General features: G+C 56.0%; 2 protein-coding genes across 2 annotated transcripts in view; both read left to right on the top strand.

Annotated features, from left to right (window-relative positions):
- The window catches only part of LOC123371094 (C-type lectin domain family 4 member F-like), a 31963-nt gene extending 22446 nt beyond the window's left edge, over window positions 1-9517 (top strand). Inside the window, exons 3-8 of the mRNA XM_045018290.1 lie at window positions 3469-3585; window positions 4668-4775; window positions 5919-6056; window positions 6832-6983; window positions 7870-7988; window positions 8882-9517. Of these exons, the coding sequence (XP_044874225.1) occupies window positions 3469-3585; window positions 4668-4775; window positions 5919-6056; window positions 6832-6983; window positions 7870-7988; window positions 8882-9032 (785 nt within the window). The 3' untranslated portion in view covers window positions 9033-9517. The remainder of the gene's footprint in view (window positions 1-3468; window positions 3586-4667; window positions 4776-5918; window positions 6057-6831; window positions 6984-7869; window positions 7989-8881) is intronic.
- Window positions 1-21331, top strand: part of LOC123371817 (C-type lectin domain family 4 member F-like) — a 241955-nt gene that overhangs the window by 200700 nt on the left and 19924 nt on the right. The window lies entirely within an intron of this gene.

Genomic DNA, 21331 nt, shown 5'->3' with positions numbered 1-21331 from the left:
GTCTGGGATCCCGGTTGAGAGTCCGGCCCATGGCCCGAGCCCCGTGGGCTGGGCCGGTCCGACGTCTTCCTCTCCTCACGGGCCCGTTCGGGCCCTGCGATAGGTGGCCGGAAGGTGGGCCCTATGGAGGCTTCAGCGGCCAGGAAGCCTTCCATCAGCGCGACGGCGTCAGCTAAGGTCGTCGGCCGGTGGCGGAGTACCCAGGCCCTCCCCTTGGCCGGTAGGGTATGAACAAATTGTTCTAAAACCACCTGCTCGGTGACCTCCTCCGCCGTCCTGACCTCTGGCTGCAGCCACCGGCGGCAGGCCTCTTTCAAGGTCTGGGCCACCATCCGGGGACGGGCGCCCGCAGGGTAGGTGTACCGCCGGAACCTCTGTCTAAACGTCTCAGGGCTGATGTCCAAAGCGTCCAGGACTGCCGCTTTTACTTGGTCATATTCCCTGGCCTCTTCGGTCGCCAGCCCCCGGTAGGCTGCTTGGGCCGCCCCGGTCAAATAGGGGGCCAACAGAGTGGCCCATTTGTCTCTCGCCCACCCTGCGACGAGGGCCACCCGTTCAAAAGTGACCAAGAAGGCCTCGGGGTCATCATCTGGGCCCATCTTGGTCAGGCGCAGGGGGGCCGCCAACCGTGGGCCCCCCCCAGCACCCTCCCCCGCCGGCCAGTCGGCAGGGTGGGGTACGGGCCCCAGGAAGTGCTGTAGCTGGTTCCCCAGCTGCTGGACTAACTGCTGTTGCTGCTCCAGCTGAGCTGCCTGCTGCTGCTGCTGCTGGAGCTGGGCTGCGTCTCGCAGCTGCTGCTGTTCCAGCTGGGCGACATGCTGCTGCTGCTGTTGCTGGAGCTGGGCTGCCTGGTGCCGCTCCTGGCTTTCCACCAGCAGCTGGAACAGCCGGTCCATATCCATTTTCCTAGGTCAAGAGGGGCAAACCGCTACCCTCTTACCAGCCCCTTCTCACAGGGGCAAGGGATCAAGTCCCTGGTCAGGTGCCACTTGTAACAGGTGGGTCTGGGGATCAACCCTCTGAGGGGAGGAGGGAAGCCACACCGGCCCGCTGGTCTCACGGGGGTTCGGTCCTGTCCCTTTAAGGCTAGGTGACAAAGACAGAGTCAGTTGGGGCTCAGGCCTTTTCTGCAAGGCTGCGCTGCAAACAGTACCAATAGTCTAGGAAAGGCCCAGGCCCTCTGGTGCAGGGGCTGGGCAGCAAACAGTACAGGGGCTCAGGCCTCTTGTAGCAGGCTGAGCAGGGAACAGTACAGGGGCTCAGGCCTCTTGCGGCAGGCTGAGCAATAGGGTGAGGGGGATAACTGCCACCCGTGCGTGGGGTGGCAGGGGGGACACAGGCCCACCCACTCCACTGTGTCCCGGCCCGGGGCCCTAGGCAGCGGTTGTCACCGCTGACGGTCAGTGGGGATCCTGACCGCAACACACTGACATGGACTCGGTCTGGTCAGCAGCCTGACTGAGGTCAGCTGCCCCCGGGCCACTTCCAATATCCCCCTCTGGTCCTACCTGGTCCACGGCGTCTGGTCCCGGGAAGTCCCACTGCATGGGTTCCTCACAACCCGGGCTGGGGGGTAGATCGGGTAGTTCCCCGGGGAAGTCCGGCCAATCGTGCTCCGGGGGTTCCTCGGGGTAACAGCACGGTAGCGGGGAAGCTCCTACTGGCTCCTCGTCGTAGGTGGCGCGGGGAAGCTCCAGCAGGTCTTCCCAGTAGTGGGGTAGGGTGCTCTCCGGCCAGTCCAGGCAGCTGCCCGGGGCTCCAGCGGTTCCTCCGTCAGGAGCTCCCTCCGACAGGTCTGCTCTCCCCAGTGGCTGGGCACTGACTGGGCTGGAAGGCCCGGCTTTTATCCTTCCGGGTCGCCGCCTGACCCTCTGAGGGGCGGGCTCACCACGCTGTAGCCCCGCCCCTTCCTGTGTCCGGGGCTCAACCCTCTCCGGGGAGAAGGGGAGCCACACCGGCCCGCTACACACCCCGATACCCCTGGGGTTTAAACTGGGATTGGGTCTTTTCCCAGCGCTCCAGTGTGGAGGGCTGCAATTTGGGCTCTCTTGGTTAAGAGCCCCCATCTTGACCTTGGCCACCCTCTGAACAGGTGTGTCTGTTCCCAGCAGCTTGGCCTCAGCCCCTTGCATTTGACGCCGCCACGTCGGAGGAGAGTGGTCAGTATACACAGTAAAGCGCTGCCCAAAATGATACAGCTGCAGCTTTCCAAGGGCCTGCACCATGGCTGGGCATTTTTTTTTTGAGGCCGTGTAGTTCTGCTTTTGGGGCAGCCGTTTTTTGCAGTTCCCCTTCATCACAGGTAGACCTAGACGGTTCTCAGTGGTGGCAGATGACAGAACAAGGAGCAATGGTCTCAAGTTGCAGTGGGGGAGGTTTAGGTTGGATATTAGGAAACACTATTTCACTAGGAGGGTGGTGAAGCACTGGAATGGGTTACCTAGGGAGGTGGTGGAATCTCCTTCCTTAGAGGTGTTTAAGGCCCAGCTTGACAAAGCCCAGGCTGGGATGATTTAGTTGGGGATTGGCCCTGCTTTGAGCAGGGGGTTGGACTAGATACCTCCTGAGGTCCCTTCCAACCCTGATATTCTGTGATTCTATGAAAACATAAGGAAAAACGTAGTGTGCGCTCAGTGACAGAGAAGCTCCTCCCAGAATCTGTTTCAGGAAAGGCTGAGAACTGTAAACTCAGTACATTAGTGAGAGGCAACTTCACCCTTTGGTTAGCGTGAGAGAAGCCACTTCTGCAATGTAAGGGGATTATCTGGGCATCTGAGTGTTGTCTGCTGGTTCCAGGAACCACACTCCATGGGGGAGTCTTGCATCTCCAAGCAGCTGCCGTTCACCTTGGGGAGACCAAATCCAGAGCACACCGAGCACACTTACTTCTGTCCACACATAGATCCTGGCTTGAATGCAGCTCTCGTCTTCTCCCTTTAATGAGCAGGGGAGACACAGTCTTCGCCCCTTGGCTGCCTTGCACGGGGGAGCCCAGCATCCTGGGGATGGGTTATCAGACAGGGATGCTGTAGAAAGGCCCTTCTGAGCACACTGCTGCTGTCAGCCCCACTTTTCTCCTGAAAAGAATCATTTCCCCTCATTTCACTGCCTTGTTGAGTTCATATTTCATAAGTTGTTTCAGGTTCATTTTCTCACTCCTTTGGGCCTGGATTTCACAAGCCCTAAACGTCCCTCTCAAGAAATGCTTAGGCAGGGGGGAAATCCTGCTCCCAGATCTCTCTCACAGGACACCTGCCTGGCACTAGAGTCACTCCTGATTTAGGGAGAGTCGCTTTTCTCATTCGAGTTCAGGTCGGTTCTGACCTTATTTGGCCTCATTCCGCTGTTGCTGTTAACCACAGTCAGGGACTAGGAGGCTGAGCAGGTATTGGATTTGATGGGTGGTTTCCTTGTCAGTGGCAGTTGAGCTGTAACTTTCCATGGATACGTTTCTTCTTCTCCTTCAAGGAAACCCTCCCCAGACATCGGTCCCTTGGCGGCACAGGGCGGGGGGCATCGTCACTGCTGTCTTTCTCCTCCTGAGTCTGGCCCTGGCCACGTCCCTCCTTGCTGTGACGCTTCTATGTAAGTTCAACTGCAGCTCCAAGCCCAACGTTTGCCAACTTCCATACAGGCCAGCTGGCTCGACTGGGGGAGGGGAACATATTTCAGCAGAATATCGACCACGTTTTCACCCAAATAAATCTCCTGCTCCAGGTAGTTCGAATGGAGCTGTAAGATCTTGCCCTGCTGCTTTGATACTGGCACAAACTTTCTAAGTCTAACGATGGTCCAGCACTGGCACAGGTCACCTGGGGAGGCTGTGGAACCCCCATCACGGGAGGTTTTTAAGGACAGGTTAGACAACCACTTGTCAGGGATGGGCTGGGTGAACTTCATCCTGCCTGAGCATCACCTCAGGACTTCAGATCACATGTGGCAGCCCCACATGCTCAACCTGCGCTCTGAGGGTCACGCTGGATCCGTTCCTGACCACATATCACCAGCACGAGCCTCAGCCCCAGGCGTCCTCATGGCACCATTGAAATGCCCTACGGAGAGACTGGACGGCCCAGTGGTTCGGACACTTGTCTGGGGGCTCAGACTGCTGGGTTTAATTCCCTGCTCTGCCAAAGAGTCCCTGCCCTGGAGCCAGCAAACAGCTGAAAGCAGGGAGCTGGAGTGGAGAGCTCTTGGAGGAGAGGGGAGACAAGCCCCTGTTCCTTAGGGGCAGTGAGTGGCAAAGACGACTGGTGCCTCCCCATGCTGGGGGGCCACAATCTAAAGGGGAGGACACGTGACCGCCCCACGTGTCCTGCCAGAGTTACCTGCGGGGGGCTCTGTCCTTCTCCCACTGCGCCTCCCCCCAGCACATTCGGCCGCTCTCCCTGGCAGCCGGGCCCGGGCGAGGAGCAGGAGGGAGCAGCGTCTCATGAGGCTGAAGCCGGCCGCTCCAGGTCCCTGCTCTGTGACATACACCAGGAGAGAGCCCCGAACGGGGCCTTGGCTGTGCCGGTGTCCCTCCTCGGGAGAGAAGCTGTCCAAGATTAAAATAAAAGACGTCATAGAGAACAGCCTCGCGCTCGGAGCATGTTCCTTCTCTGCGCGTGGCTGGTCTCCAGCCACAGTTCGGTTCGGTCGCTGACCTGCAGACGTGTGATTTCTAGATCTCCGGGCACAGAGCAAGCTGCAAGCGGTTGAAGAAGCGGTGCAGAAGCTCCAAGTCTCTCTGCAACCTGACAACGCCTCGGATGCGTCAGCAAAGGGATCAGACAGTAAGTCGCAGGACGAAGGTCTTAGGCATCAGGGTGGGGTCAGCTCCCCTCCCTTGGCCTGGAAGCTGAGCACTCTCCTGCCTACAGGGATGGTGGGTGCCTGGCATCCTCCTGCTCCCCTCCATAGACTTCCCTGCCAGGTGGTCCCGTCCCCTGTCTAATGAGCTGCTGCTCTGCACGTTCCTCTGCCAATGGAGGCTCTGTTCCCAGGGACGGGTGGCTGCTCCAGGCTCCCTCCTAGCTCCCTTCCTGGCAGTGGCAGGCTGGCTGCATCCACCCCATGATCCTGCGCAGGATGCCTAGTGGTCACCATCTTCCGTCCTTTCACTGTTGCTCCCTTCGCTCCATAGTTTTCACCTTGGCCCCTGTATTGTCAGGGTTGCATTGGCGGGAAAGACAGATGCAGCTCATGAGACACACAGGGCCGAATTCAGACCCTGGTGTAAGCAGGACGTCAGTGGAGCTGCACTCGGGGGTCTCCATTTGCCCCCCAGTCCCTGAGCCCTTCCTATGCAGCTCCAATAATTTGGGTACCTGCCACAGTCCCATTACTGGAGGCAGAGCGCCCCCTTGTGGCCACGTCTCACAACTGTCTGTCTGTCTGGCACAGGGATGCACATACAAACCCGTCCATGGATCAGGTTATTCAGCGTCCAGTCAGAAAATGGGCCTGAACTAAACCCCGGCACAGAACTCGCCTGAACGCTGGGCTGTTCAAAATCCCGGCCTGGAGCCCGGGGCCAGGGCTCGGGGCCATGGATGTTCTTGCAGCCCCTGCTCTGCCCCATGCTGCAGGGGACCCACTCACAGCTCACAAGGGGGGAGCGATTGGGAAGAGGTGGCTGGGGAGATTGAGGGGACAGGGCTAGAATTCAGGAGAGCTGGGGTCAATTCCCAGCTCTGCTGCAAACTTCCTGTGTGATCTTGGGCATCTCTCCCTGCACCTCAGTTCCCCTGCAGGAAAATCATCCTTTATTTCTTCCACCTCATGTCTATTTTGACTGTGAGCTGTTGAGAGCAGGGACTGTCCCCTCCTGTCCGTACAGCGCCTGGCACACAGGGGCCTGCAGGTGCTGCTCTACCACACGTGCTGATAATCAAGTGTTCTGCATCTCCACTGACGTCGCTGTGACTTTCTTCTAGGTCTGCAGCTATTGGATGACGCGCAGGCAGAAGTCCGGATGCTGAAAGCCCAGCTGGGTAACGTCAGTGCAGCGTATGGAGAAATCCAGATCCGGCTGGACATCAGTGCAGCGCAAGCAGCAGTGCAAGGTCGTTGTAGTAAGTACTAGCTGCAGTGCTGGCTGGTGCCGTTTCTGCTGGTGCTCAGGATGCACAGAGGATTTCAGGCAGCGACTTTAACCAGCCCTGAGTTCTCTTCCATTAAAAATCACCGGTGGCTGCACCTGTGCACACACCATGGTGATCGGTGTGGAGTTAAATTACACCCTAGGCCTCCTTAGCCTAATGGGAGCACCCAGCTGTCAGCTCTTCTTAGACGCTCCAAACCCGTCAGCTCACAGGCAAAAAGTGACCCTGGCATTTCAGCGTATGGGGCGTTACTTTCAGAACCATCCCTGAGCCAGAGCCCCCAGCAGGGTGTTGGGGGAGGTGCCAAAGTGCAAAAGATCCAAGACCTTCACCACTTATGATAAATGAAAATTGTTGATACAGAACCAGGAGATCTTCCACCTTGGGCACCTACATTCTCCCTCCTGAACTCCCCCTGCCAGCTCAGCTGAACAGTGAGTCTCCCCTTTCCCGTTACAGCCGTGCTGCTCTGCACTGGGACCAGCGCCCATGCTCCAGCCCAGGTGCAGCTGCGTTTCAGTGCTGGGGGAGTGACCCCGTGGTGTCTGCTTTCTGCAGCGCTCTTTGGGATCCATCATGTGGCCACAAAAGCTACTTATTGTGATGCTAGAGAATCAGGATTCAGAAGCTTGCTGGGCTTGGGGCAGCTCAAGGGCAGGGGAAATGCAGCACTAGAAACCCTGAGCTCCCTGCGTGTGTCCCTGTGACTTTAGCCCGGGCTTCTCACCTCAGTCTCTGCTCCTAGGTGACATGCTGAAAAAGCTCCCCAGGGGCTGGAGGTTTTACGGTGGGAACCTCTATTACTTTTCAAAAGGAAAAAAGTCGTGGGACGAGGCCGAGCAATTCTGTGTGTCTTGGAACTCACACCTGACCTCTGTCTCCTCCCAGGCAGAACAGGTGAGCACAGGAAGCTCCGAGGGGCTTGGATAATGGGTCAGTGCCTTGTTTCACACCAGAAGGAGGTGGGAGGTGGCAGCTGAGGTTCCAATTCTGCGATGTGCCTTTTGGCAAACTATCGGAGAGGATGCGAAGTCTTAGTACCTGACTCAGGGAATTCACCCATCAGTTTAAAAGCAGAGATGGGCAGAGGAACAGAGCCAGGATCTCGGGTGCCGGGGGAGGAGGATTTCGGGTCAGGCTCATTTCTGATTTTTCCTACTTCCAGTGTAGCATTTCCTGCAACCCCTGACCTTTCCCAGTGAGGACCCGCTTTGATCCCTCTCCCCAGGCCTGAGCTCCTGCTGGACAATCTAGAAGCCTGTATCTGGAAGGCTTGTGTGCAAGGGGCCATGCACCTCTCAGAGAATCCTCTCTCCCCATGTGCCCACTGCAGCCCTCACCCCAGGCCTCTGCGGCACTTTCGGAGGAGGAAAATCCCACCCTCCGGCAGGGCCAGACTTTGCACCCAGTTCTCTGCTCCGAGCTTTGCCTCCTGCAAGGGCAGGGGGCTGGTGTGAACTCTGAGGTGCCCGTCAGTACCTGCCGCAGCCCAGCTCTGAGGGGGCCGTGGGGGGAGTGTTCTGAGACAGGTCGCTGCTGTTAGCCCCAGGCAGATACAGATGCAGACACAGACACAGAGCTGCTCCAGGGCTCCCTCAGGGCCTCCCAGCTAGTCACTGTCAGCGTTGGAGGCAGGACACCACGTCTCCCGCTGCCCAGTGCCCTGCTCACACCACCAGACGCCCTTTCCTCTCCCCCAAAATCTGTTCAGCCCAGGCAGCTGCGGCTGCATCCTGCAGCCTCTCTTGGGTGACCTGCACATGCTGCAAACTGTGTTGTGCAGGAGTTTCTCTCCAGCGAGACCCAGGGAGAAGATCACTGGATTGGACTCACCGACCAGGAGACAGAAGGCAGCTGGCACTGGGTGGATGGCACAGAATACAGAGCAGACGCAAGCAGGGGGTGAGTAAAGCTTGAGAGACGTGATTATTTCTTACACGTTTGGTCACAAGCTCTTTCGGGCAGCGTCTGTGCGGCCCCTGGTGTCTATGCAGCACCCGGCACAGTGGGCCCGATCCTGAGGGAGGCCCCCGGGCGCTGCCACGACAGCAGTGAATCCCCTCAGGAATTTCTGCTAATGCCCCTTTGCTTAGAGCAGGAGCCTAAACACGGAGTGTGTGTTCAGTGCCCACTGAGACCCAGGGCCAGAGCCTCCCCTGAGTAACTCGGCATTGACTTGAATGAACCACAGGGATTTACACCAGCTGAGGGTCTGGCCCCAAGTCGACTCAGTGCAGCCAGGGGAGTCTGGAGTGAGCGGCAGGTTCCCGCTCTCCTTGGGATTGCGCTGCGCTCTCCCCTCGGTCAGGCTGGGCACGGGGAGGCTGTGGGGCCGGGGGCATGGCCGGAGCCAGCTGCAGTCGGTGCAGTGACCTCAGGGGGCTGTGGGCGAGGCCCATAAGCAGGGCCAGGGAGAAGTTAATGACTGACCCCCGCTGCCCTCTCTTCCTGCGTTCCCATCCCGGGGGTGCCTGGGACGTGCTGTGCCACCTGCTCTGGTTCTGGGCACTGAGATCCGAGTTGCTGCTGCTCAGCGTTTGGAGCCACACACTGACTTTGGCTCTTTGCTGGCCTGTCAGGCGCAGGGCAGGTGCTACCCCCGGCCATCAGAAGCCCTTCGTTACCATGGCCACAAGAGCTGTGGAGAACTCTGAGGGGTGGCCGGGGGGTGCATCGCTTCACTGCGTCATTGCTGGGTGTCTTGGTCCCCTGCCAACAACAGAGTCCGCAGAGTAGAACTGAGCTCAGGAATTGGCTGTGGTTCTCCCCTGAGACATTAACACTCTGATCCGTAGGTTCTGGGCGGAGAATGAGCCAAACAATCATGATCCGGAGAAAGATGGTGGAGAAGACTGTGTTCACACTGAGCCAAGAAAGCAGAATTTGTGGAATGATTACAAGTGCACTCAGCCTTTCAGGTGGATTTGTAAGCAGGCCCATGGATAGGCTGGGCTGTGACATGCAGGTCCCAGCACCTCAGAAAGCCGCCTTAATTTCCAAGCTAGAATATTTCCCAGCCACCTGCCAATGAGGAGCCCTGTGCACTGGAGGGGGCCGCATGGGATGTGCATTACAGGGACGCTTTTTCTTGCTGTGATATTTCTGGCTGTAGCAGCAACAGCGACAGCTGCCCTTATGCCGCTCAGTGTGGCTGGCTCTGTAATTTGTATGTTTCCAGGTCTGTCACTGAATAAAATCCTTGGATCGTGGAGTTATTGTTTCACAATCATCCAATAAATAATGATTTTCTTGACTTCTGGTAGTCAGACCTGTTCATGATGACAACAGCACCTCCGTTATCAGCCTCTTTGATTATCATGTCAGGGTTATTTCTGAGGCTGTGGATGGCACTGCGTTCTGCACGACTTAGGTTATGAGGCAAGCAATGTTGGTTTTCCACAATTTCTGCCTGTGCATGTCGGCAGAAGCATTCTATGCATAGGTCCAGACTGTCATTGTGACCCTCAGGAGTCTATCATAAGGAGGCTGCCAGACAACTCTCCAATACCAAATTCTACAGGCCGCTTTCCTCAGATCCCACTGAGGAATATACAGTCAAACTCCGCCATAACGCGAAATCGCATATAACGCGATCGCAGGTTGGCTCCCCTTTAAGGTGCAGTATGATACTGTACCAATGGTCCCCAACACCACGGCAGGGGAGAGAAGCTGCAGCCCCGCACCAGCTGGGGACAGAGAATTCCGAGGCTGCTGGCGCCGGTGCTCTCTGTCCCCAGCAGGCGGGGAGCCATGGCTCATCTTGTAGCCGGAGGGAAGCCACGGCCCCGTGCCTGCCAGGACAGAGAGCACCGGCACCCGCAGCCCCGGAGTTCTCTGTCCACGGCAGGCGGGGAGCCGCGGCTCCTCTTGAAGCGAGAGAGAAGCCAAGTTCCCGTGCCTGAGGGGGACCAAGAGCACTGGCTCCTGCAGCCCTGGAGTTCTCTGTCCTGGGCAGGTGGGGAGCCGCGGCTCCTCTTGAAGTGGGAAAGAAACCACGGCCCTTCACCTGCCGAGGACAGAGAGCACTGGCGCCTGCATCCCCGGAGTTCTCTGTCCCCGGCAGGCGGGAAGCCGCGGCTCCTCTCCCTTGCTGCGCACTAGGCACCAGGGGCACTAGGTGGTGCACCTCAATGCACCGCTTTGGGGACCACCTGACTGATTTGAAACCCCGCTATACCGCGACCCTGCATTTAACGCAATGGGATTTTTTTGGACCCCAAAGGTCACGTTATAGCGGGGTTTCAGTGTACTAAGAAACTGCACCATCTACTCAGAACACTCCCTACACTAACACAGGAACAAATCAACACACCCTTAGAGCCCTGACCGGGGTTATTCTATCTGCTACCCAAGATCCACAAACCTGGAAATCCTGGACGCCCCATCATCTCAGGCATTGGCACTCTCACTGAAGGACTGTCTGGATATGTGGACTCTCTACTCAGACCCCATGCCACCAGCACTCCCAGGAATGGGGGCTGTGGGGGTGCAGGGCAGAAGGCTGGGTGTGGGGGGGTTCAAGGCAGAGGGATGGGGCTGTGGGGGTGCAGGGCAGAAGGCTGAGTGTGTGGAGGGGGTCAGGGCAGAGGGCTTGGTGTGGGGGGGTTCAGGGCAGAGCGATGGGGCTGTGGGGGTGGAGGGCAGAAGGCTCGGTGTGTGTTGGGGTGGGGGGGTCAGGGCAGAGGGCTGACGTGTGTGGGGGGTGCTGGGCAGAGGGCTGGGTGTGGGGGGTGCAGGACAGAAGGCTGTGGGGGGGTTCAGGGCAGAGGGCTGGAAGGGAGGTGCCTCCATCCCTACAGAGTTGCTGTGCACGCTGCCGCTCTTCCCCCTCCCCCTGGCAAGGGCCATCAGCTGATTGGCGCAGGGACGGGGGGGGCAGGAAAGCACCGCGCTGGGGGAAGAAGCGGAGGAGGGGGAAGCTTGGCTGCCGCAGAACCAAGCTTCTGCCTCCTGCCCCCGCCGGGGAGAGCGGTGGGCGGGGGGGCTGAGTGGGGCGGGGGGCCGGGATAGCGGCAGGCAGTTGCGTGCCACTCAAAATCTGCTTGTGTGCCGTGTTCGGCACGTGTGCCGTAGGTTGCTGACCCCTGGTCTACAGCCAAGTGCTGAGGTACAACCGTATCTGCTCCAACCCCTCAGACAGAGACCAGCACCTACAAGATCTTCACCAAGCGTTCTCAAAACTACGATACCCACACGAGGAAATAAGGAAACAGATCAACAGAGCCAGATGTGTACCCAGAAGCCTCCTGCTGCAAGACAAACCCAAGAAAGAAACCAACAGAACTCCAGTGGCCACCACATACAGTCCCCAGCTAAAACTTCTCCAATGCATCATCAGGGATCTACAACCCATCCTGGACAATGATCCCTCACTTTCACAGGCCTTGGGAGACAGTCCTCGCCCACAGACAACCCCTAACCTGAAGCATATTCTCACCAGCAACCACAAACTGCACCATAACAACTCTAGGAACCAATCCATGCAACAAACCTCAATGCCAACTCTCCCCACATATCTACACCAGCGACACCAGCACAGGACCTAAGCAGATCAGCCACACCATCACCGGTTCATTCACCTGCACGTCCATGAATGTAATATACGCCATCATATGCCAGCAATGCCCCTCTGCTATGTACATCGGCCAAAATGGACAGTCCCTACGGAAAAGGATAAATGGACACAAATCAGATATTAGGAATGGCAATATACAAAAACCTGTAGGAGACACTTCAACCTCCCTGGACACACACTAGCAGATTTAAAGGTAGCCATCCTGCAGCAAAAAAACTTCAGGACCAGACTTGAAAGAGAAACTGCTGAGCTTCAGTTCATCTGCAAATTTGACACCATCAGCTCAGGATTAAACGAAGACTGTGAATGGCCAGCCAACTACAAAAGCAGTTTCTGCTCCCTTGGTGTTCTCACCTCAACTGCTAGAAGAGGACCTCACCCTCCCTGATTGAACTAACAAACTCGTTATCTCCAGACTGATTCTTGCCTGCATATTTATACCTGCCTCTGGAAATTTCTATTACATGCAACCGACGAAGTGGGTATTCACCCACGAAAGCTCATGCTCCAATACATCTGTTAGTCTATAAGGTGCCACAGAACTCTTTGCTGCTTTTTACAGATCCAGACTAACACGGCTCCCCCTCTGATATTATATCATTGAAGTTTTTCCAGAGGTCTCTATCCATATCCACATAGGATCCTGGGGGTCTGTAGCAGACCCCAAGCACTATCTCAGGGGAGCCTCTGGTAGCTTTCATCCCCAAAGTGATTTTGACCCAAACAGTCTCTCATTTATCCATTGCAGCACTTCTAATGTCTTTACAGTCAGTCTATCTCCTCATCAATATACAACACTACTGCACCACCTTCACCTTCATTTCTGTCTTTCCTGAGCAGCAAATACTCTCCATTGTCTGTACTCCAGTCCTGGCTACTATTCCACCCTGTTTCTGTTATCCTCGTAACATCTGGCTTCACTTCCTGCACCAGTAGATCTAGTTCCTCCATTTTGTCCCCCAGGCTTCTTGCATTGGTGCATAGACACGTTAGTTGTTTCCGCTCGGCTTCGCCAGGGCTCCTCACGCGATTAGGCACAGTCATGCTACTGCCAGTATCACCTACTACTTGGCTGTTAGCATCATTGGTTTGGGAACTGTCTTTCCTCTTGATGTCCATTCTCCTTCCCTCTGCTGTTCTTTTCTCCTTTGCTGTGTCTGCTCTTACTTGATTTTCTCCTGCTCAATATTAGAATCAGAAGTGGATATTACATGAGCATCTCTCAACTGTCTCCCCTGAATTCCAAGCTTAAAGCTCTTTTAACTAGTTGTGCCACCCTCCATCCCAGAATCTCCCCCCTACTCAGGGGGAGTCTGTCCCATGAGAACAGTCCTTTGTCCGTGAATGCCTCCCAGTGGTCAAACACCACAGAGACCTCCTCAGAGCTCCACTGCCTGAGCCGTGCATTGATCATCATCATCTTGTCTCACCTCCGTTCTCCTCCTCTAGGGACAGGTAGAATCCCATTGAAGATCACCTGAGCCTCCATTTCTTTAAGTGTGTTCCCCAGCCAGGCATCATCTCCCTTAATCCATTCCAGCAAGAATCTAGCAGTATCGTTTGTTCCCATGTGAAGGACAATCAGTGGATTCCTTCCTGCTCCCATTAGGATCCTCTTCAGCCTCAGGTCCACATCCCATAACTTAGCTCCCGGCAGACAGCTCACCCTTCTGTTCCCTGGATCAGGTCTGGTGCCAGGCCTGTCCATTCTTCTTAGTAAGGAGTCACTATCACGTAGACCTGCTTCTTCCTGGTGTTGGTGCCATTCTCCAGCCTTCCTCCTGTTCCTTCTGAATGCAAGTCCTCTTGTCTTTTGTTCTCCCTTGTGATCTACTGCAAGTCATCCTCTGTCCTCCTGGGGCTCCGAACTCTGGGTATGTACATTGACTCTTCCCCTCTTCTTGTAGGACTAGCTGCTCTTCTCTTCTCCCTGGCCCTCCCACCTTCTGCTACTCCCTGCTGCAGCCTTCTTCACTTTCCAACTCAGCAAACCTGTTCCTGAGCTCTACTTCTCCTTCTCTAGCTGGTCTTTTCCTCTGCCCGGTTCTCATCATCACGTTTCCACTGGCCACTTTATTCACCCAGCAGTCTCCCCGCCGCGTTCTCCAGTCCAGCTTGGATCTGCCAGTCCTGAGTTTTCCCTTCAGCCTCCTCTCGCCTTCCCTCCATCATCTGCTCGAATCCCCTTCAAAACTCAACCATAGTTTCCACCTGCATCTCCAAACCTCGGCTCTTCTCTTCCATCAGCTCTCTCAGGCGGCGCTTCATACAAACAAGCTCTTTTCAGGTACCTGCACCAGGAACATGTACATCCCGCAGCTTCCACATCCGGTCATCTTCACTGTCTCTTCCATTGCTTGGGTCACTACCACTGCTGCCTCTGTATCTGTCACACCCTTCCTGCCTAAGCGCCTGCCAAGAAGAAAGAAAACCCAACACCACAGAAAACCAGAACGTCACCGCCCCTCCCCCAAACTCTCCTTACAATCCCGCACGCGAACTCCCCTGTTCCCGGTTGTTTGCTGGCTTCTTTCCCACGGCTTGGCTGCCTTTGTAGGCCCCCTAACCAGGGAAGCCCCTCGCCCGATCTGATGTGATCACAGGCTCTGCATCTCTCAGCGCATGGCCCGTACCAGCCTCTACAAACTGAACACCGCAAACCAGCAAACTCTCCAGAACCCACTCGCCAGAGGTGAGGCATAGGGGGTGTGTGCAGAGTGAAGCACCCCCCCAGATTTCTGCTTGGCATGCCGGGGGGTGGGGAAGGAGGAAGAGGGGCTGTGTCCTTCTCCCGCTGACGCTGACCCCCGGCACGCTCGGCCCCATCCCCGACAGCCGGGCCTGGGCAGGGAGTGGAGGGGGCAGGACCAGCCACTTCTCATGTTGGCCGCTCAGGGTCTCTGCTCTGTGCAGCGCAGCGGCTGCCTGAGAGAGCCTGGTGGGGAGGTGGGGGGAGCTACCCCATCAAGGCCAGGCTACCAGGCACAGGGGTCGAGCAAGCTGGAGTCCCCTGACCCCCCGGCACGTTTCCGGCTCACTCAGCCCCTGTGCGCAGCAGCAGGGCCCTTGTGGGGGCGTCCTGGCCCTGCGCCCCCAGCCAGGCTCTCAGGCAGCTGCTGCCCTGCACAGAGCAGTGACCTGGAGCGACCGGCTTCAGCCGCATGAGAGGCGGCTCCCTCCTGCTCCTCGCCCGGGCCCGGCTGCCAGGGAGACTGGCCCAATGTGGTGGGGGGAGGCGCGGCGGGAGAAGGACAGAGCCCCCCGCAGGTAACTCTGGCAGGGCAGGGAGTGCATGGTGGCCCTGGGCTGGGCGCGGGGGTCGCTGGGCAGAGGAGACACGTGGGGTGGTCACGTGTCCTCCCCTTTAGATTGTGGCCCCCCAGCATGGGCAGGCACCAGTCGTCTTTGCCACTCACTGCCCCTAAGGAACAGGGGCTTGTCTCCCCTCTCCTCCAAGAGCTCTCCACTCCAGCTCCCTGCTTTCAGCTGTTCGCTGGCTCCAGGGCAGGGACTCTTTGGCAGAGCAGGGAATTAAACCCAGCAGTCTGAGCCCCCAGACAAGCACCTGAACCACTGGGCCGTCCGGTCTCTCCACAGGGCATTTCAATGGTGCCATGAGGACGCCTGGGCCTGAGGCTCGTGCTGGTGATATGTGGTCAGGAACGGACCCAGCGTGACCCTCAGGGCGCAGGTTGAGCATGTGGGGCTGCCACATGTGATCTGAAGTCCCTGAGGTGATGCTCAGGCAGGATGAAGTTCACCCAGACCATCCCTGACAGGTGGTTGTCTAACCTGTCCTTAAAAGCCTCCCGTGATGGGGATTCCACAGCCTCCCCTGGTGACCTGTGCCAGTGCTGGACTATCGTTAGACTTAGAAAGTTTGTGCCAGTATCAAACGAGCAGGGCAAGATCTTACAGCTCCATTCGAACTCCTTGGAGCAGGAGATTTATTTGGAGGGATAGACTGGAAATGTGGTCGATATTCTGCTGGAATATGTTTCCCCCCCCCAATCTCCAGTCGAGCCAGCTGGCCTGTATGGAAGTTGGCAAACGTTGGGCTTGGAGCTGCAGTTGAACTTACATAGAAGCGTCACAGCAAGGAGGGACGTGGCCAGGGCCAGACCCAGGAGGAGAAGGACAGCAGTGACGATGCCCCGCGTCCTGTGCCGCCAAGGGACCGATGTCTTGGGAGGGTTTCCTTGAAGGAGAAGAAGAAACGTATCCATGGAAAGTTACAGCTCAACTGCCACTGACCGAGGAAACTCCACCCCCAAAATCCAATACCTGCTCAGCCTCCTATTCCCCGACTGTGGTTAACAGCAACAGCGGAATCACGCCAAATAAGGTCAGAACCACCGGAACTCGAATGAGAAAAGCGACCCTCCCTAAATCAGGAGTGACTCTAGTGCCAGGCAGGCGTCCTGTGAGAGAGATCTGGGAGCAGGATTTCCCCACTGCCTAAGCATTTCTTGAGAGGGACGTTTAGGGCTTGTGAAGTCCAGGCCCAAAGGAGTATTTTTAAGTGAGAAAAGGATCCTGAAACAACTTATGAAATATGAATACAACGAGGCATTGAAATGAGGGGAAATGATTCTGTGCAGGAGAAAAGTGGGGCTGACAGCAGCAGTGTGCTCAGAAGGGCCTTTCTACAGCATCCCTGTCTGATAACCCATCCCCAGGATGCTGGGCTCCTCCCTGCAAGGCAGCCAAGGGGCGAATCACAGGGCAAAGCACTAAGACTATGTCTCCCCTGCACATTAAAGGGAGAAGACTAGAGCTGCATTCGAGCCAGGATCTATATTTGGACAGAAGTAAGTGTGCTCGGTGTGCTCTGGATTTGGTCTCCCCAAGGTGAACGGCAGCTGCTTGGAGATGCAAGACTGTCAGATTCTCCTCTCCCTCATAGTCTCAGCCTGCCGCACCCCCTCCCTGTCTGATCTGGGCCTCAGCCATTAGCTCGCGCCGCTCCCCCATGGGGTGTGGGTCCTGGAACCAGCAGACAACACTCAGATGTCCAGATCATCCCCTTACATTGCAGAAGTGGCTTCTCTCACAGTAACCAAAGGGTGAGGCTGCCTCTCACTAATGTACTGAGTTTACAGTTCTCAGCCTTTCCTGAAACAGATTCTGGGAGGAGCTTCACTGTCACCCAGCGCAGGCTACATTCCCCTTGTGTTTTCCTTTGTCGCTGCAGAGAGCCTAGCTGAGCTCGGTGCGGAGCTGCCGCTGCCTACGGCCACACCCTCCACTTCTGTCAGCCCCGTCTCCCTGCCTGTCTCCTGACCCTTCCTGGGCATCTTTCATGTGTTCAAATCCAGAACAGCTGCCACACGGCATCTGGATTGCACTGAAACCAAAGGGGATAAACAACCTCCGGAGCAGGCCCTTGTTCAGCTGACACCTGCACAACGAAACATAAGAACGTGAGACCGGCCAGACTGGGTCAGACCAAAGGTCCATCTAGCCCAGTGTCCTGGCTGCGGACAGTAGCCAGTGCCAGGTGCCCCAGAGGGAATGAACAGAACAGGGAATCTTCAAGTGATCCATCCCCTGTCACTCATTCCCAGCTTCTGGCAAACAGAGGCTAGGGACACCATCCCTGCCCATCCCGGCTAATAGCCACTGATGGACCTGTCCTCCATGAATTTATCTAGTTCTTTTTTGAACCCTGTTATAGTCTTGGCCTTCACAACATCCTCTGACAAGAAGTTCTTCCGACTGATTGTGCTTTGCGTGAAGAAACACTTCCTTTTGTTTGTTTTAAACTTGCTGCCTATTAATTTCACTTGGTGGCCTGTCATAGGTTTATTCCCCACTTTGAACTTTAGCGTCCACAAGATGGGGACCAGCATGGGCTCCTCTAAACTTAAATCCTAGTTTAGATCTGGTAATGCTGCCACCAGCTAGAAATTCCAGTGTCTAGCACACTCCGTTTCCCCAAAACTTTCCCGGGGGAACACCGATCCAAACTCCTTGGATCTTAACACAAAGGGAAATAGCCCATTCCCGCACCTCCCCCTCCCTTAGCCGTCGGGAGAGATCACCTTGATTCAAACTCCTTGAATCAAAACAAAGAGGGATTCACCTTTCCCCCTCCTCTTTCCCTGAGGTTCCAAACAAGGGAAGAAATCAATCAGGTTCTTAAAAGGAAAGATTTTATTAAAAGAAAGAAAGAAAGTAACACTATCTCTGTAACACCAGGATGAAAAATATTACAGGGTCTAGCTTATAAACCTAGAGGGACCCCCCCCCTTTCTCAGAATAATCAAAAGTAACAGCAAACAGAAATAAAGATATTTCTCCAGCAAACACACATTTGCAAATACAGAAATTAATCACAAAACTAATCCGCCTTGCTAATACTCACTATACTGAATAGAAGAGAATACTTCAGGAAGCTTGGAGAGCCTGGATATATGTCTGGCCCCTCTTAGATCCAAAGAGAGAACAGCCCCCCAAAACAAAGAACACATACAAAAACTTCCCTCCACAGAGATTTGAAATTATCTTGTCCCTTGATTGGTCCTCTGGTCAGGTGTTCATCAGGTTTACTGAGCTTGTTAACCCTTTACAGGTAAAAGAGACTTTAACCCTTAACTATCTGTTTATGACATGGACCCTAGTTCTTTTGTTATGAGAAGGAGTAAATAACACTTCCTTATCTACTTTCTCCACACCGGTCATGATTTTATAGATCTCTTATATCCCCCTCTTAGTCGTCTCTTTTCCGAGCTGAAAAGTCCCAGCCTTATTCATTTCTTCTATTATGGCAGCCGTTCCATATCCCTAATCACTTTTCAGAACCTTTTCCAATTCCAATATATCTTTTTTCAGATGGGGCAACCACATCTGCACACAGTATTCAAGATGTGGGCGTACTATGGATTTATACAGAGGCAAATGATATTTTCTGTTTTATTATCTGTCCATTTCTTAATTATTCCCATTTTGTTCGCTTTTTTGACTGCCGCTGCACATTGAGTGGCTGTTTTCAGAGAACTGTCCACAGTGACTCCAAGATCCCTCTCTTGACTGGAAACAGCTAATTCAGACCCCATCGTGTTATAAGTACAGTTGGGATTATGTTTTCCAATGTGCGTTACTTTGCATTTATCAACATTGAATTTCATTTGCCATTTTGTTGCCCAGTCACCCAGCAAAGCACTGAGAGGGGCCCCTTGTGCTGGGAACTTTAGGAAAACAGCCTGGTCCTTATCTCAGAACTTCCAACTCCATTTGCTCCTTGTCCTTGGAGGAACAGGCTCCCTTCCCTCCCCATCCCCGAGCCCTGGGGAAACCCCTTCTCTGCTAACACAGCTACATCTCCCTGCCCCTGCTCACGGTTAGACGCGTGTGCTCGGGCAGGGAAGGGGCAGAGGGTAAGGAAAGGAGGTGTCACTGTGAAATGGGGGGATGAGAGGGAGCTGGTCCCCAGAGATGGGGGCTGTGAGGATTCGACCCTGGTGATCTCCTCCTGGGAGAGGCTGATGGTGGCAGTGAGCTGGGGAGGGGGAGCCTGGCTGGCTTTTATGGCCAGCCCATGGCACTGCGCTGCCCGGCAGGAGGCTGGGATGCTGGGCAGGGACTCCCATCTCTCCCCCTGTGCCCTTCTCCCGTTGGGGACTGGCAGGGGAGAGAACGCACTGGGAAGCACTGACCGAGCACCCTCGCCCGCTGCCCGTGGTGCTGTCTGGCCAGCACAAGCCTGAGCTCTGGGAACGTGGTCAGTGGAGCAAGCGATCGCTGCCCAGGATGCTCTGCAGAGACCGCAAAGCCAAGGAGAGGCCAGCGGGAGTCCAGGGTCCGGTGCAGCCTCTTGTGCTTACCTTTGGGCTGGGGAGCAGCTTCTGTCACCTCCATGTTCTCATAGATATCCTCATCCGCCATTGTCCTGCCTTCGCGCTGAGCCGAGCCCCTGATCACTGGCCTGTGGGTCCTTTCAGCAGCCTGCTGGGTTAAAGCCTCCCTCTGACAGCAGCCCTGGCCCAGAAATAGAAATGGGAAGTGATGCCTGGCAGTTCATAGATTCATAGATTCTAGGGCTGGAAGGGACCTCAAGAGGTCATCAAATCCAGTCCGCTGCCCTCATGGCAGGACCAAATATTGTCTAGACCATCCCGGATAGACATTTATCTAACCTGCTCTTAAATATCTCCAGAGATGGAGATTCCACAACCTCCCTGGGCAATTTATTCCAGTGTTTAACCACCCTGACAGTTAGGAACTTTTTCCTAATGTCCAACCTAAACCTTCCTTGCTGCAGTTTAAGCCCATTGCTTCTTGTTCTATCCTTAGAGGCTCAGGTGAACAAGTTTTCTCCCTCCTCCTGATTACACCCTTTTAGTTGGATGAGGGAAGGAGGTGGAGGGGAGGGGAGAGATAGTTGGATGGGGGAAGGAGGAGAAGGGAGTGGAGGGGGAGGGGTAGAAGAGGGGAGGGGGAGGCGGGTAGATGGGGATGGGGAAGGAGGGGAGGGAGTAGAGGAGAGAGGTGGGCAGATGGGGGAAGGAGGGGAAGTGTAGGGGAGAGGTGCTTGGTTGGGGATGGGGAAGAAGGTTGGTGGAGAAGTGGAGGGGGAAGACAGGTGGATGGGGAAGGAGTGTGGGGGAGAGGAAGGGGGAGGTGGGTGGATGGGGATGGAGGGGGGAGGGGAGTGGAGGGGAGAGGCGGTTGTACGGGGGAAGGAGGCATGAGGGAAGAGGAAGACAGCGCTCTGTCAGCAGCGACTGGCCGTCGTTGCTGGATCTAGTGGAGCTGCCGCAGCGGCGGGGAGCTCTGAGCCCTTTACATCCTGGCCCCAGCCCGGCCGCTGGAGCCGCGGGCAGGATTTAAAGGGCTCTGGGCTGCCTTCTGCGGTGGGGAGCCCAGAGCCCTTTAAATCCCCGCTGTGGAAGCCGGTGCGGTCCGGCACGGTCAGGGGCGGCTCGATGTTTTTTGCCGCCCCAAGCACGGCAGTCAGGCAGCTTTCGGCGACATGCCTGGGGGCGGTGCACTGGTCATGCGGATTCCACGGCATTTCTGCGGGTGATCTGCCGGTCCTATGCTTTCGGCATACCCGCCGCCAAATTGCCGCCGAAGCCAGGAGACCGGCGGACCTCCCGCAGGCCTGCCGCCAAAGGCTGCCTGACTGCCGCCCTCACAGCGACCGGCAGGCTGCTCCCCGTGGCTGGGTGCCCCAGGCACGTGCTTGCTGCGCTGGTACCTGGAGCCGCCCCTGGGCACAGTGTATTGGCTCTTGCCGATACGCCGGACTGGACAGGCTTACTTTCACCTCTGCCTCCGCCTCCCCCAGCCCATTGCATCTCTGTGCCCTGCTACAGCATCGCCACTGGTCCAGCACGGCCTGACTCCTGGAAGTGGCTTCCCCCTCCCCTGCCAGGTGGGTCGTGTCAGGGGTGGGCAGGCCCTTTTAGGGGATTTGGGCTCAGCCCCATCAGTGTTCAGTTAGCCATCAACCACAGGTGATGGGTTTAGGACACTGGCTGCATCAGACATCACGTGATGGTAGCCTGGGGTATCATAGAATCATAGAATCTCAGGGTTGGAAGGGACCTCAGGAGGTCATCTAGTCCAACCCCCTGCTCAAAGCAGGACCAAACCCAACTAAGTCATCCCAGCCAGGGCTTTGTCAAGCCTGACCTTAAAAACCTCTAAGGAAGGAGATTCCACC

The sequence above is a fragment of the Mauremys mutica genome, chromosome 5 (genome assembly GCF_020497125.1).
Source record: "Mauremys mutica isolate MM-2020 ecotype Southern chromosome 5, ASM2049712v1, whole genome shotgun sequence".
Lineage (NCBI taxonomy): Eukaryota > Metazoa > Chordata > Testudines > Geoemydidae > Mauremys > Mauremys mutica.
The sequence above is the reverse complement of the archived record's forward strand: the minus strand, read 5'-3'. Positions and strand labels throughout refer to the sequence as shown.